The sequence below is a fragment of the Diadema antillarum genome, unplaced genomic scaffold (assembly GCF_040938485.1).
Source record: "Diadema antillarum isolate AM-2024a unplaced genomic scaffold, OU_Dant_1.0 seq00001649_RagTag, whole genome shotgun sequence".
Lineage (NCBI taxonomy): Eukaryota > Metazoa > Echinodermata > Echinoidea > Diadematoida > Diadematidae > Diadema > Diadema antillarum.
Window position 1 is genome coordinate 49,207 of NW_027272350.1, and position 17,297 is coordinate 66,503.

The 17,297-nt window shown below is 36.8% G+C and overlaps 1 protein-coding gene across 1 annotated transcript; it reads right to left on the reverse strand.

Moving 5' to 3' along the window:
- Positions 1 to 986: 986 nt before the first annotated feature.
- LOC139711363 (uncharacterized) lies at positions 987 to 15,567 on the reverse strand. The gene is made up of 5 exons (XM_071623253.1): positions 15,296 to 15,567; positions 11,294 to 11,402; positions 10,172 to 10,285; positions 3,297 to 3,375; positions 987 to 1,626 (listed from the first exon to the last, which is right to left on the reverse strand). Exons 1-5 carry the CDS (start codon positions 15,496 to 15,498, stop codon positions 1,535 to 1,537), a joined length of 597 nt encoding a protein of 198 aa, XP_071479354.1. The 5' UTR covers positions 15,499 to 15,567; the 3' UTR covers positions 987 to 1,534.
- Positions 15,568 to 17,297: the final 1,730 nt, after the last annotated feature.

Consider the following 17,297-nt stretch of genomic DNA (forward strand, 5'->3'; position numbering starts at 1 on the left):
CAATAAATGATGCCCAGAAAGAAAAAAAAAAGATGGAATGATAAATGCATCAATTGTCTTTGTGCGCAACCTGATTTGTTTGTTGTTGTTTCTTGTTCGTTACAGATTTTTTTTTTCTCTTTTGACACTGTTACAGTTAAAATCCTGTCAGTGAAGTGTTTGAGAATGGAGAGTGAGCAACTGCCAAATACTCATAGGTGATCGATAAATGATATCTATGCAAGTTTGATACATGAATGTCAGGTCGTACAAGCCTTTCTCTCATATCAAATGACAGTTTTTATTGCCAAGAGACAATTTCTTACCATGCAAAACCATTGTCTTTTAACAATGTCATTATGCAGAGCATAGCTACAGATCGCACACAAAATGTGCAGCATTACCAGCATGTGATCACTGGCAAGAACATCGTCATAGATAACTCATATTGAGTTTTCCTTCCTGATCTCACTGTGCAAGGCCACGACCTATCGTGTGAAAGAATATTAGCTGTTTAATACTACCTTCACTCACAATCATGTACCGTGGGTTTAATTGCCTACGTGAAATAGGACCATGATACATTTTCTGCGCGTTTGCATCGCATCACTGGAAGACTGTACACATAATAGGATTCAAAGCAGAATATGAAAGTATAAATAATGGATACTATCTTCATAAATAAACTACTTTTTTGGTGTTTTCCAAGAAGCATCTTGCACACAACAACACAGCGTTCTAGACACACTTCTCTTCTTGACATTAAGTACAGTCACTACGTTACTCTACGGTCAGATGTTTGAATATTCTCACCCTCCATCTTGCATAGTACAGGTAACTTTCTCTCGCAAGCCTTTACATCGAAATTCATGTCATTCCTAACAATGGATTATGATCCAAGTTTACATACTTCAATTTCACCTAACACTCACAATGAACAAACAAGTGGTTCCTATGATTCTTTCACATTCTATTCAAATACCTACTACGGTTTCATTTGAAAATAAATCAAGTGAGAACAGTCGTACCATCACAAAGCAGATTTAGATGTCATTATACACAGTCTATTGTATTTATAATGCATATCAAGATAATATCAGCCCATTAACTTTGAACCGCATACTGTGTATGAAAAATGAGAGCAGCTACATGTGTCACTATAATGATAGTAATTTTAAATTTGACAGTTGATGAAATTCTTTCAGCAGACAATTACACATTTTTACACTCGGACAACTGTTTGAATCATCACAAATGTTTCAAACTAATGGGAGTGTAATCTTACTTTGAATTCCTTTGAGGATATTACTCATCTTTGCATGATTTCTCAACTTGACATTTCGGCTTTCCTTTCGATCCAACGCATAAAACTTAATAATACAAGTAGCTTCAAGCAACTGCTACTATCTACATTCGAACTTTTCATAGAGAATCCAAGAATGCACATGTTCAAGGGTACAATATATGTCAGGACTTAAGTCTAGGACTCTGCCAACATTACTCAGAAATTAAACTATATTTGAGGGCAGAGTTGCCAGTCACTTTATGTGGTTAGTCAGTACTTCTCACAATCGGCCGAGGTATACTGGGTGCAGATGCTGTCGTCCGTTTTCTCGGAATAGCCCGGAGCCTTGTCAAGTCCACTCCCTGGATTTCAATCAAAATGAAATGACAAGGTTATAATTCATTGTTTGCTCACTAAATGATGACAGACTTGAAACTAATTCACAAAAATGCCACCCTACCCCTCTTCCCCTCCCCTTCTTACCTACATAACTATTAAACTTGCTTTATAATCCTCGGATGGACGTATACCTTCAGTGACTCCATGACAATACACAGGGTGTCTCTAAAAAAAGTAAACCCAACTTCAACCGCAAATTTTCAGAAAACTATAAAATATTTACACATTATTTTTTCATGGTTAGATAGTCCAATAAGTCCTCTGTCCAATGATACCACGTAGGTTATGTAACTCTCATGCATGACTGAGCATGATTCAACTTAGTGAATGGGTGTGAAATCATCACTGTGGCAAGTTAGAATTGCACTTTGATTGGAAGGTCATCAATCAAATGACAAATGACTGGTGCTTATGCGTGGATTGGCTTGGATGGCCTCTCTCATCACCACTCCCAGTTCGTCTGTGGCCAGAGTGTTTTTCTAGTCCTGTTCAAACTGGTTCCATGATCAGCATACTTTCTCACATTGTACCAGATGGCTCTTTTTGTTTGGAGGCTGCCTGTCGGGGAACTGCACCCGAAAAGCCTCTTGAACTTCCACAACACTTCTTGTTTCCTGGTATCGAGTTACCAGGAATACTCTCTGCTCAATTGTCAACTGTACCATGTTTGGAAAGCAGGTGAAGTGTGCCTGTGTGAGGAACAACATTTGCTGAAGTTGTTATGTAATCATAGGCCTAACATGTGACAAAAATTTAACTTCAAATATGCCCTGAATGCATGACAATAGCAAGAAATAACTTGCCACAGTGATGATTTCACACCCATTCACCAAGTTGAATCATGCTCAGTTATGCATGAGATTTACATAACCTACGTGGTATCATTGGATAGAGGACTTATTGGACTATCTTACCATGAAAAAATAATGTGCAAATCTTTTATAGTTTTCTGAAAATTTGCTGTTGAAGTTGGGTTTATTTTTTTTAGAGACACACTGTACAGGTACGACTATTTGTACATTTTGATTTATTTATATACAAAAATCAAAAACACTTGTTTAGGACAAATAGTGTCATATAGTCATACCTCAATAAACTGATTCTATCATATCAATCTGTGTATTTCACCATATGAACACCATTCCCAGAACAATTTGCATAAAAAATATTTCATCTCGTCAACCGTCTCGTTTTGAGGCACATGTGTGCTTTCTTCTTTTGGACATGAGACGTATAGCAGAAACTACAATGCAGACAGAATCAGAACAAACTGGGTTACAAAAGTAACATACTTTTGTGCCCCAAGGGATAACAAGCGATAGAAAAACATTGGGCTACAGAGGAATGAAATTCCGGCTGGCCATGTAAGTTGATATTTAGGAATGTTATGATAAATTGGACTTGTTGAAAAAGGAAATAATATACAGTTGTATGCCTGTAAAAAGTATATTTGTTAGCAATTTTCTCATTGCTACATTGTATTTCTTTTTCTTTTTCATGACAGGCAGCATGCACCACGTTGACAGAAACTGAAAACAATCAAAACATGCCAGGAAAGTATCATCCAAGCACCAACAAAATGTGAAAATGTTGAAAGGTTTGAATGAAGTGGTAGAACAAGGTTTTCTCTTACCAGTGATAAGGTTGTGAAGATTGCAGTAGTTGGTGCCGTAGTCCAAGTACGCATACCAGGTTTCCGAAGTTGAGAATCCCTACGAGTTGTAGTGAGGTAAATTTTGTTAAATTGCAGGAGAGACAATATCTACTATTCAACCCATATTTAATTCCCAGAAACCTTATTTCTGTTTGTTAGTATTTTGTACATGTAGAAGGTAAACAAAAAACAAAAAAAAAAGCTCTTGTATTGTCTGAGTGCTTAACCAATATTTGTCTCAGTCACATACTCTCCAAAATCATTGTAATTGCTAAGTTTACAACTACAGTTTAATCCTTAAATTTACAGTTCACACAAGATGACTTAATCTACTGTAAGTTCATGTTTCATATTTGCATAAATTCATTGTCACATCCATTTGGTTACAATTATGCATTGAGGGCAAGTCCAAGATAATGCGCGCGTTACGTATGGGACATTCAGAGACTTTTATGACCTGAAAAATAGTGTTAATGGCCTCTGATCATATTGAACTTCATCATGGTGATTGATATCTAGAAGAAGTATAGACATGTAAAAAATTGAGAAAAATGACCTTGACAATTGTATTCTAGACGAGAAAATATGTGCCGTTACGTATGGGACAAGAAAACTTTAGTTTTTTTGAACATTTTTTTCAACCTCAAAACTCTCTGAAAGTATTTCATTCTACAACTTGTAACTCATTGTGATGAAAGTCACAACACTCAAGATTATCACAGGTAAGTTTCATGTCATTAGGCAAAAAGCTCTAATTACAGGTTCTAATTAAAGACAGACATGACGTGTTGGGTCATTCCATGGGGTTGGGTCTTCTCTAGATTTTCATGTTGTGTAGGGAATAAAAGTCATATTCTGAAAAATTTATCAAATAATTGTCCGTGGTTTGCAGTTATTCTTGGAGAGAAATGTGTGAAGAATTATTTGATGAAAAAAAAACAAGCCTGTGTACAAATGTATTTTGTCTATGACTGTTTCACTAATGATGTCCCATGGTTTTTTGTGGTTTATGTTGTGACATAAATATATGCCATTTTCATGGCAATGTAAAACAGGAATATACAACCTTTCAGCATTATGCCTATCATAATTAAGAGAGGCAAGGTGACTTCTACAAAGACTATAAGGCACACAAACATTTGTAACAAAATAAGAACACCAGAGCATCTTCAAGCAACCTCATACCTATGTTACAAACGATGTCCATGGCAATTTTTGTTGTAACATAGGTATAGCATGGTTTTACATACACTTCCAATCATACTATGATTAGAAACTTTATTTCTATAATGAGATTTATATTTCAGGAGTATTCTTATTCAAAAATTAGCATCAAAATCCTCCAAATAAACGAGAAAATACGGAACATATCACTGTACTTCAGTGCGATGTCCGGCCTCTTCGTGTAACGTAGGTAAGGAAAGACGCTCTCGCGATAAAAAGAAGAGCTACTAACTTCAGCAATCATATTCATGTCACTGGCAGTCCTCCCCCAATGGCAGAAAAACTACTCACAGCCAATATACACCTACCTGGACAGCGCAAGATCTGTTTTTCTGCCGTTGTCCATGTAACGTAGGTACAGGAGTTTTAATGTTTCTGATGTCAATTGGTAAGCTTTTACGCTATTTTATGAAAATAATAACATTTGTCATATTCTGCAACTCTATTAGAGAAAAAAAACGACATCTAAACCTCTGAACTGGCCAAAAATACTGTGGACGATGATACTGTAGTCCCACATACTGAGATATTTGTTACAGGTTCATGTTCATAATTTTGATTGCCAAATTTTCCGTCCATGCCGGTCTCTGCAAAAGGAGCATATATTCCTCTCTTAGAAAACCATACAAAAGTATATCAGTGTATCTTCACTGCAATATAAAATTGTTTTACCTCCCGATTATTGTGAATTTTTGGACCCTTTTGTCATTAGGTATCTACCAAGGTAGACGTGCTAGAGTTAGTATTAATCACTATATACTAGTTGGAAAACGTAGATGTCCAGACTGCATCTGAACTAGAGAAATAGAGTTTGCCTTATTTTGCTGGTGATATTGAGGGAACTAGGAGCTGTGAAATTCTTTCTCTTTAACAGATTTACTTCGAAAATGTCAATGTTTTCCTTCCAAGATTTCACTGACCTGTTAGATGCTCTGATGAAGTTGTTAACATTTCACAAAGATTCACCATTTCCATTCCATGTTCACCCAAGTGTGAAGTCTCAAAGCTAAAATGCCAGTGTCCTATTCAGTTTGGGTGGGTAGTGGGTAGGAAAGGCTTCAATAAAATTATGAACCCCAATCAAAATTGGACTATTATTGCTCTACACTATCATTCAAAAAGAGGGCGACAATTTTGGGAGTCTATTAAGGACCATAACCGTAACCGTAACCCTGACCCTAGCCCTAACCTTAGCTAGGACACTGGGGGCAGCGACCTGCCCTTCCTACAGTGTAGCTTGCATCTGAAAACAAGTTTTTAGCATAGAGTATGAAAATGATATTTTCCTATGTTTTACATGCTATATTATTATTATTAATATTTACATCATTTTAAGCATAATCCTTTTTTTTTCAATTTTGGTGGGAGGTACACATGGAACTCTAGCTAATGGGTATGCCAAGAGGTAGAAATGTAAGCAAAATTGTTAAAATTATTTAATTCCATTCATAAACACACAGATACATCAACAGGAATATATAGTCAACCCCGACAAAAATTTTCTTTTATTTTTTTTATTCTATTTCTCTTTACACCTTTTGTTCAGTTTGTTGATGAATCTGCCATGGCTCCTCCTCTACCACCGCTACATGTTAAACTACATGAAAGAGTGAAAAGGACACATACACAGCACTCCACAAACAGAGAGGAAGCCGACAAAGCAACACCCAAGAAGAGCGAATGTAACAAACTAGACAAGAAGAAAACTGCACAGAGGGAAAATGGACAGAAGAAAAACAAAAATCGAGGGCTAAATGGACATTGGACAAAAGAGCAGAAATTAATTTCAAACAAAGAACATGGAGAAGACAAGAAGACTTGTCTGATTTCTCTTTATTAGTTTTCTTAGTTAGTTGACAACTAGTTGATGATGTTGTCAGTGTATATTAGGTCAAATTGTGTAAAGCTTCACTTTCTTCTTCTTCTGATTAAGTCTGCCTTCTTTCATATCAGAGTTACAAAGAATTGAAGTCTGTGTAACATAGGTATTGTTCCACAGGTGTGCAGTAGATATAATTCCAAAGAACTGTTACAATAGTGTTATTTGTGGGAACATACATAAAGTCTAGGGTGTAGGTTTTAACATCTCACACCACAATAAAGGAAATCAGTTGATATGTCGTAGTGTACCTATGTTACAAAGACATACTGTCTGTGTAACATAGGTAGTACACCGTGGGCGAGGTTGTTGTCTGAAAACCCCTGATTATAACAATAAAATCATGTTTTCACTTGAATACCCATACAAATCACTTGCTTCAATTGTGGTGCTTTTAAGAATATTGTCATTGTGTCACTCTTGATGAAAAAGTTAAACCTTTGATTGAAATTGTTAATGGTTTGTAGAAAAAAACATGTTAATAAAAGTGGCTTGCAGTTGACATCAGAACATACAATCTTACTAATAATGATCTCATGCGCCTGTTAAATAACATGTTGATGTGCTATGGACGAAAAAAAACGTGGATGTGTTCATTGTTATCATTTCAGAACACAAAATGATGAAGGATGTCAACAAATGAAGTCCGTGTAACATAGGTATTTTGCCATACCTTTTTACCCATGCTGACTGAAAGTGTGCGAAGTAATAAACAGATTTCTAGTGGAATATGTTGAAGAATGGGAGTAACAAATCAGGGGGAAAAAGGAAATTTCAATTTACCCAACTTGAATTTTCAACTTGTATGTCACAATTTCAGTCCCAACCCCATGGAATTACCCTGTTACGTATGGGACAGTTATGTATGGGACAGTTTGTCCCCCATTCATTTAGTGTGTGAAGAACCATGTTTATGGGTATTTTGCATAATTATTGTAGTGAAATCAGTTGAAACTACTCAAATACTGATCCAGATTGTCAAGGAAACATTATTCCCCAAATATTCACCATCATAATCATATTCAACCATATTTTTATATTTTTATGACCAACCTGAGTATGCATGCCCTTTGTCCCCCATTCGTTTAGTGTGTGGAGAATCAAGGTTATATGGGTATTTTGCAAAATAATTTTGCAAAATACCCATAAACAAATTTTTGCATAATCATTGAGGTAGAATCAGTTGAAATTACTCAAATGCTGTTCCAGATTGACAAGGGAACAATATTCCCCATATATTTACCATCATAATCATATTTAATCATATTCTATATTTTTTATGACCAACCCGAGTATGTATGCCCTATTTTTATCAGGATAGTTACTACTGAAAAATTGAATAGTTTAAAGTGTTAACTTCCATTGATGAAGGGCAGTTTGCCATTTAGTTTCAATAAAAAATGACTTGACACAAGAAATATTAATTTTAATAGATAAGCAATACCTGCTGCGTGGAACCCCAGTGATCGAGTAGATATATAATGTCTAGCAGTCAGATCACTGATTCGAGTCACACCTCATTATGTATACCCATGAATTTTGTCGTGGCTTCTATTGAAACTGAATAAGGACAATATGTGTATCACTTGCAATAAAAAGGAATCATTTTACTTTATATGTTTTTTTGTATATATCACAACCATTTCAAATTGGATCTCCGTCACATAAACTTTGAATTTCTCTAGTCTTAGGATTGTATGCTCTTTAGTAATTCATATAATTGGTTTCCAATCATCTCATCAAATGTTGAAAACTGAATCCCCATTTCTACAAAAACTATACCATCCCTTTAATGCTGATTTTTCATTGTGTATTTTGCCATTTTCCCCTCCCCCTTTCTGAAAATTGTTCAGTCAAGTACATGCATTGTTTCAAGTGTCTAAAACTCAAAAAGTAGCTACAATGTTGGGACGCTTTCTTCAGGATGATTGACCATTTGTGTACTGAGAGACCTTAACAGCTAGCTACATGCATTCACATGCAATATGTATGAGGATGTCCCATACAGTGTACGTAACGCATTTGTCCCATACGTAACATTATTTCAATGCCTAATAGAATATATTTCTTTTACTGGTTTTTCTTTTTTCTATGGTATTTAATTTCTCTAAACAATAAATTAGAACTTTCCAAAAGGGCATTAAAATATCCTTAGCAATTTCAGAAAAAACCTAAAAAAATGACCTCAATTTGTTACGTATGGGACATCTCATGATAGGACACGAGCTAATTTGCATAATGCCTAAATTTTTATACCAAGTTAAACTATTTGATGAACTTCTTACGTCCACATATTAATCAAATATCATTTGCTTTCCTTTGAACTAATATGAATTTTTATAAATGTCCCATACGTAACGCTGTGTTTCACATTCATGCAAATGAAGCCCTTGAAATTTGTATAAACTTACATAATATCATTTTTTCCTTCATGGAAATCAAAACTTCAACTCATAAGCTTCAAAATGATACCAAACATGTCAATATTGAGCAAAGATGAAATTTTGCCTTCTGAGGGGACCTTATCTTGGACTTGCCCTTGACAGAATGGGCAAACTACAGTCTGCAATAATCACTGGAATGTAATCCCAGAGAATCTATTATACATGTAACTTTTGATCAGATAATTCAACACATACAAGGACAAAACAAAAATGGAGTAAAAAAAAGTGCCTTGACTGTGGGTTCACTCAAGACCACACATAGACTTTACCAATACTGCCTACTTTTGTGGCTGAATTTTGTAACATTATCATGACGTATGTCTCACAAGATTTGTTACTGGAATGTACTTTTGATGGAATGCAGAGTGGTATAGGATGCTTTTCATTGCAGATTATAAGACATTTAACAACGTGCACAGTTCTGGGAGAGGGGTAGATTTAGCTTTTAACGTTTTGCGAGGTATTCAGAAACCACTCTATTAGATGTCAAAGAGCATGCAATTCTAGGGGGTATCAAAAGTTTATTTGAGGAAAATTGGTTTTGAAATGGATGAGATATCCAAAAACAAGGTGAAACAAAGAGATCCTAATAAAGTTGTGGCATGTCGCCTTTTATTATTAGCACTTCTTTGGATATCTCAGCCATTTGAAAACCAATTTTCATCAAATAAATGTTGAATCCTTCTTAAAATTACATGCTCTTTCATATTTCATAAGAGGCTTTTCATTATCTCACTTAGGAATGTTCAAAACAAGAATCCCTACCTCAACCAGTACTGTACAGTCCCTTTAAGGGATGAAAGCCAAATGTATTTTCAAACACATGAGCTGACATGTAACATGAACCTAGGTTTTACACTACCGGTTTCATATTCTCACAGCCAGTGACACAAATTCAGGAAAAAGAAACACATTCCTACACACACATACATCTTAACCTCAAATGACATCTGTTATCAAAGTGTATGGAGATAAGTGGAAAGAACATGTTGCACACTTTCACACAATAGGGTCATTACTGTATACACCAAATATTTTGCAAGGTTTTTATTTTCATGAATTTTGCGAGTCAGGTGGTACATTGTACATGTATTCCCGAAATTAAAGACACGCAAAAATAATGACTGTGATCCCGATATTATTGTGACGCATTTCTCCATTCAGTACAGTACTTCACAATCGCGAATTTAACCACTCGCAAAATCGTCGAAAGTCCGGATTCGCGAAAATTTCAACTCGCTAAATGTAAGTATGGCGCATACAGTAAGTAAGAGTCTGAAATGACATCAAGTGTGGTGTGTACTTACAAATACTGCACAACCGGACTTTTTCGATGTGAGCTGAAATGAGATGTCATCTACATAATGTTTCACGGGAGTCATGTGCGTGCCGTTGATATACGTGTCATTCTGATATGTCACCTGAAAGGAATTCAAATCAGTTGAATGATTTTAGATGCTTAATTTCAATGATATCTCTCTACACCTAAGAATACAGTGTACTAAATAGCCCATCAGATCGATGGCAATGCTGTATTGCTCATTATTACCTCTGCCACGGAAGGAGGAGGTTATGAAGTGATCATCACTGTTGGTCTGTTTCCAAAAGAACTCAAAAAAAAAAAAAAAGAAAGAAATTGTGTACGGATAAAAAGAAACTTGTATAAAAAATTGATATTGACACAAGGAGCACCTCATTCAATTTTGGTAGTGACCGGGAATTTGTATGGATTTTTGAAGCATTTTGGCATATAAGGTCAACGAACTTGGGGTTCAAGCTACGCGTACTAAAGGTTTGCACACATGCACTAAAGTGAGCGCTATGCTTGGGCAAGGCGCATTGCAATGACGTAAGCAAAAGGCTACCATATTGGGAAGTTGTGTAAGGGTGGAAATGAGTTGCTGGCTTGGCGGAGGTCTGTGCTCTCCAAGTGCTTTTCTAGTTATTATTACCATACATTGTACCCGGCAATTAGTTTATGCCTTGTCTACATTAGTGGCGTATCTCATTTCTCAACATCAAAATTCTGATGTGTTTGCAGATTTTTGGCATTAGGAACCATTCCATAAGTTACTGGCTCAGAAGAGTCAGAAGTTTGCAAGACTAAAATGCAGAAAATAGCACAGAGCCTGTATGTTGTTGCATGCAAATATTGCTTGGAAAACAATCAGACCCCAAAGGCAAGTTCTATGCAACTTGTTGCTAGAAGTATGAGCACACACTCATTCTCTTCCTTTGATCATGAAATTGAATATTCTTGTTCATTACAATCACCAACAAGAACACAATTGTTTAAGTTCAGAGAGATCTGAATACTGGCCACTAGATTTCTTTGAACTTCTCTTCCCTAACATAATTTTATTATTTAAAAAAAATGTAGTACTTCAACAGATACATCTAGATGGGTAACTTCTGCATTGTATACTTACGGCATAAAGACATTTTTCACCCCCATTCTGGCAATTTGCCTCAGTTTCCCATATTTTCATTTGTTTCACAAGAGTCTCTCCCACTACTGAACAGTTCACATCAAAGGTCCTGAAAGAAAAAGAGGAAGGATAATTAAAATGCAGAAAGCGGGATGAGTACTGTAGAACAAGTGATCACAATGACTTGTCAACAAATAAGTTAAATACCGTACTTGGACATTTAACCACATCTACTCATCAAGTCATCAATAATTGTTACTGCCAACATCCATATTGATCTCTTTATGCACAGTAGGACACTCCTACAGCAGCAGTGCTGTAAGTGAGGTGGGCTTTCTTTTATTTTAGTGACCTTGTCACTCATCAAACGGCGTTCCATACTGCAAGTGCAAGAGAAGCTCGGGAGCTGCTTCTATTAAAATGCGTGGTGGTTCCATGGGATATCAACTTGGCGTACGGTGAAACGAGGTAGGGCCATATAAGTGCACAATACGAGCATTTATCGTTCTTGCGTCGCAAGGCACATGATGGAACAGAATTCTATTACGCTAGCTCAGCCACAATCGGAATGCAGTGTAAACTGTCATTAATCTCACACTCGAGCTCAGCAAAGTATACTCATACAAAGTACATCAATATCAAAGCATTTTCTTACCTTCCAAATACAATAAAATTGTCTGAAAATGAGTTTCCAAATACTAAGCTCCGCCAAAAATGTAAGTTGCATGCATAACACGAGGGGTGATCGAGGTCACAAGGCCCTACAGAGGGCAATCAGTTGTGCGACACATCTTGAAACCACGCAGGCAACTCATATCTTCGGCGGAGATTTTTGCCAGTGTGTGATGCACTAGAGGTTCTACAGGCATTAGTGGAACTGGCCGTATCGTGTTTTCAGAGCTACCAAGTCTCACGCATTGTGAGTGAGACTCAAGCATTTAGGGTCTGTCTCACGATCTCACGCATGACACCCATTTTTCTCACGCATTGGGAGTATACATGTAGCTTAAAGGATTAAAGTGAGAGTTGCAATTGAAGGCATATTTCCCTTTTGTCTTTCAAAATAAGTAAAAAATAGTCACTTAAGTATGCACCAGCTTGCACCATTAAGAGCTAAAAATTGAAAAAGCTCCCTACTGTGGGAGGGCAGACACCCCCCTCCGGCCCACACCCTCCCCTCGCTCAGTAGCTTCCCTCCCTCGCTCATGCGCGTGCGCCGAGATGCTGAGTCGTGAAAATCTCACTCATAAAAATTTTTTGAACTTGGCATCTATGTGTTTTCTGTCACTGGTGACATCTTTCAACACGTAGTGACGTACCCGAATATCAGACCGCTTGCACGCTTCCATGATTTTGAATGGATTTAAATATTAAACCGAACGCTATTCTGTGCGTGCAAAGCTCTCTTGCAAATGTCCTGGCCCCTCCCCCCCTCCCCCTCCCCTCTGCTGTTAGGATTATGACATTGGCCCAGCCCAGCCTGCAAGGCCTGGGGCCTGTTTCACAAAGGTCGCACTTAGTAAGTCAGACTTAGCGCTAGTCAATCTTAGTCTAAGTGCGACTTTTTAAGTCTGTTTCACAAAGTCAATCTTAGGCTAAGACTGACTTATTCGATTTGAATAATAATGTATGAGCCAAAAATATGCAAATTAGCCATTTGTTGTCTGCTGATGATTTTTGAGTAATTTCTGGAAGGGAAATTGCTTTGATTTTCTGCAACTACGATTCATATGACATTACTGTATCATTCGTTATTCACAGTGCTCATTTACTGACTCATATTATTTCTCTTTTGTACATGAATAGCCGCTCGTTTGATAGAATGAGATATTTTGTGCATGAGGCCTCTTTAATCCAGTCCCATATGTTTATATTGGACTGTGTGAAAGTTCGGATGAATGGGGTTGCTCGCGCAGCTCGCAGCAGCTAGCTGGCACTGATATGATCTCTGCATTCTGTACAACCATTCACATTGCACAATTGGTAACTGTGGACCTTGGTAGAAGAGGATTCTGGCTAGCCTCTTGTTGCACACGAAGAGAAGTTTTCTTTTCCAACTAGCTAGGGTTGGTCGTAACTACAGAAGTGAGTGTAGCTTAATCTGTTAGTCATTAGGTAGGTCCTTGAAATTATGTAATTTGAGCATGAGATGATTCATCGAAGGTTAGGAAGGGACTGAATATTATGAACTCTATGTGTGTTGTACTACTGGTACTTGTATTGTAATTTGTAGAGTCTGCTCGTTACTAATATCATGTCATTAGACAATGTCTACATTATCCCGACCAGACGCTGTTAATGCGCAGTGCAAATAACTGGGCTGTGTATAGTTATGTCTACATATAAACTCTTATCAGTTCTAGTATTAGTATGACTATCAATTAAACATACATGGCTATGCCTAACAGTTAGTGTAGAGTCTGTGCACTGTGTTATTAATCAAGCTAGGGGCACAGTGCCACATCTTCATGATTTTGAAGAAACAAAGTGCATGATTGCCCTAGACTGCATGTATAAGGTTAGTTAGAACCATAATAAATCATGGCTAATGGCTATCAACTGGTCGCATTTTTAAGTCCAATTGCTGGGCCCTGAGTTGAATTGGGAAGTAATTGATGAATTTATGCGTTTTCGGATTTTGGAATGTGTTTGAGAACTGCATCAATCAAGATTAGGCATAGAAACTACTAGGTCGACCTCTAACGTTTTCCGTGTATATGTTACTGTAGCCTTTGATGCAAGGCAGAGGTGACTGTCTATTGGCTAACCGTTTCCTCTAACTGACCCAAAATGCTGGGGGGGGGGGGGGGGGGGGGGGGGGGTTGTTAATATGTCTTATTTTGTTTTGTTTTTTGCTTCCAGGAAAAAAAAAAGCATTCATTAAGATGTAACTGGTACCATAGAAATGGAAACTTGGCTAATTTCATTGGCAGTCATGTGTAGAGGTAGACCAATAAATCTGCCTCTTGTCGGGTAGCCTCCTGCTAACTGTATTTATACGGTCGCTAATGCAGTCGACCATATTACAGACTGTACAGATACAATTAGGCTACCGAACAAGAGACAAATTTATCGGTCTAACCAGTTAGTGTAGATAGACACAGCCCCGTCCTGTACACAAGAGGTATAATATTTCTAACAAGTATAGGTCTAACTAATTTGTTAGGTTTTTCTAATTTGTTGTGAATGCATGATATTTATAATGGATATCAGATAGGCATGCATTGATATTCATGGGTAAGCAGCTAAGAAGATAACACAGGCAAGAAAGGATTGGTAGAAATATAATTAATTTCCGAAGTCCAGATACATGTAGATTATATAGCTCTTTATGAGCTAAAATTTTGGTTTAACTTAAAACAGTTCAAACTATCAGTACATTTGTAGGTAGGGATCTATTTTTATGACTATTTTTAATTTGGACCATTGTTCAGTGAATAGTGTAGGAGTAGACCCTCTACGAAACTAGTGATTCTCTAGTTTGTTAAAAATACTGCCATCTCACTCAGGATAAGATAAAGTGGAAGAAATTAATGAATATTAGGAGTTGATTATGCTTTTGAACTTCCCATTTTGGAATTTAAGTCTGACTTTACGCATGGCTTCAGGCCATGCGTAGAGTTACGCAGGACTTGGTGGGACTTACGCATGACTTAAGCTTTGTGAAACAGGATTCAAAGTCCTGCGTAAATTTACGCAGGACTTAGGGATTTACACAGGGTTTGGGGATTTACGCATGAGTTAAGTCAAACTTAAATCTTTGTGAAACACCCCCCTGATTAACAGTAACACATTAACAGTTGGAATGACGTCTCTACACAAGCTGCAGCAGACGTCCTACTCAAGTAAATTTTATAAAAAGAGCAATTTGCATCATTTATGATTTATAGCATGCACCGAGGTGCACCGTGGCGTTGTGCACACGCTGAAGGATCCGCCCTACTTGCTTCTAAGGTTAGTGTTCTACAGTAATGTTGTAGTTGACTAATTCCCAAAACTTACCAGTCGATTTTACATGATGCATGAAGGGGGTATGTTAGCGTAAAACCGTCCACGAACAGGCTACTGCACAATGCCACAAAGATGGCAGTTATGACAATGACAGCTCCACACTTGAACATCTTTCTAAGGCAGCTCCTCGTCTTTGGTCTGTCCACTGAATCGTCGTTGCAGTCTTCTGGTAATTTCTTATACTTCGTTTTCATCGTGTGTCGCCACCGACCCTCCTCACGAGGAATTCTCGACTTACACAATTTCTAAACAAACAACTGTGTTTACCATTGTCACGAGATCTGGATCGCCGGCTCACCTGTTTTTGTTACGTCTCCGTTAATTTGTGCACAGCTCCACTGAGTCCTACCAACACCATTATTGGGCCAATACCGGTACTTGCAATACGTGTACAGTGTACTCGAGTGCACTACTAGACTGTACTCGTTTGTACTACAGTATCGGCTACAAAGTTGAAATGTGACGTCGCCCTCTCTCGAGCTAGTTGCCAACATTGCACTTCGTTTTCTTTTCTCTTCTTTCTTTCTTTTTTTCACCAGAAAACACAGTCATAATACAGCAAAATACCCGTTTTCTAACTTACTACATGTACCTTTTTTTTTAACTGACACACCATCTCTTTTTTAATAATATTCTTTCATCACTGTACAAAACATTTTATATGATAATAGATTGAAGGGCTAGAGCATAATTCTCAGAACAGCTAGAGCATTATATTATTCTCATGCTCATGAATTCGCATGATTCAGATTGATAAAAGTTAATTCCTATTAAAAACAAAAACAAAAACAAAAAGCAAAAAACAGACCACCCTACTAAAATACCCCCTCAAAATTCCCCTTCCATCTTACCCCTTACCCCACCCCCCTTCAAAAACAAAACAAACAAACAAACAAAAATCCTCAGGGACAACTAAATCATGTATGTCCTGATTAGTTATACAACAATGACATATGAAGAGTTTGTTCGCAAAAACCGATAAGTCAATTTTTGAAGATTTTGAAGTACAGTCTTTGTCATAAAGTAAAAAATAATACCTTTTAAATCATATATTGGTCACTACATATAAAGGTACATTTTTGAAGTTATGGTCTAAAGAAGCAAAAAATTTCTTATTATTCTCTTTATTTTTCTTGACCTTTAATCGCAAATATCTCCATTTGGCAAATATGGACTATCGATTTTTGCGAACAAACTCTTCATATATTTCAGTTCAAGTGCTTCAAAAGGTATTTCCTAGTGGATGATTAATAGGCCAAAACAAAATCTCAAGACCTTTTCCAGCTTTCCCACTTTTCCAATAATGTATTGGAAGCATATTATGGGTAATTGCTAACTTTTCTTCTTCTAACTCATCTTGTTCTACAAAACTTTTAATCATTAATAATCGGTTGGCAGTGTATGTTATGTTTTCTTCCTAAAAAAAGAGTGATTTATTCACCAGTTATAACATGATTAACTAATTGAGCTTTTCGTTTGCATGGCAAATCAATGTAGTATACCAAAAATAATCTCTTCCCAACTCAACTGTTGCGAATTAACATCAAAAAAGTTCTACACTTTTCCCAAACCTTCCTAGAAAATTCATGTGTACAAAATAAATGTTTATATAAATTTCTTCCTCTTAATGACAAAAATCGATGAAGCTAAGGCATGTGTCCTCCTTTATTGCTTTTGTTGATATTGAGAAGATACTCAGTATTAGGCCTATACTGTTGATTCGTCTAATATTGTTTGTCTGTTTGTTCTTGTGTCGTTTTCTTTTTCTTTGTTGTTGTTGTTCTGTTGTTGTTTTGGGGGGAGGGGGTGAATCATGTGTACCTTGTCATATCATAGTTATTACACAATGTAGATGTATAGAATCTCATTTATTGTTTGTTTAATTTCCCCACAACTTTCTACCAATGAAGAATCATCTCTGTGCATAAGTTGATTGTATGAGAAAACTGTGCAATCAAGCATAGGGCTACGAATTGGAGAGTGTCAGCAAGCT

Coding starts and splice junctions, on each gene's coding strand:
- LOC139711363 (XM_071623253.1), bottom strand. CDS start 15,498: ATGAAAACGAAGTATAAGAAATTACCAGAAGACTGCAACGACGATTCA. Junction 11,403..15,295: donor GCATCATGTAAAATCGACTG/GTAAGTTTTGGG, acceptor TTTTTCTTTCAG/GACCTTTGATGTGAACTGTT. Junction 1,627..3,296: donor TCTTCACAACCTTATCACTG/GTAAGAGAAAAC, acceptor ATTGAAATCCAG/GGAGTGGACTTGACAAGGCT.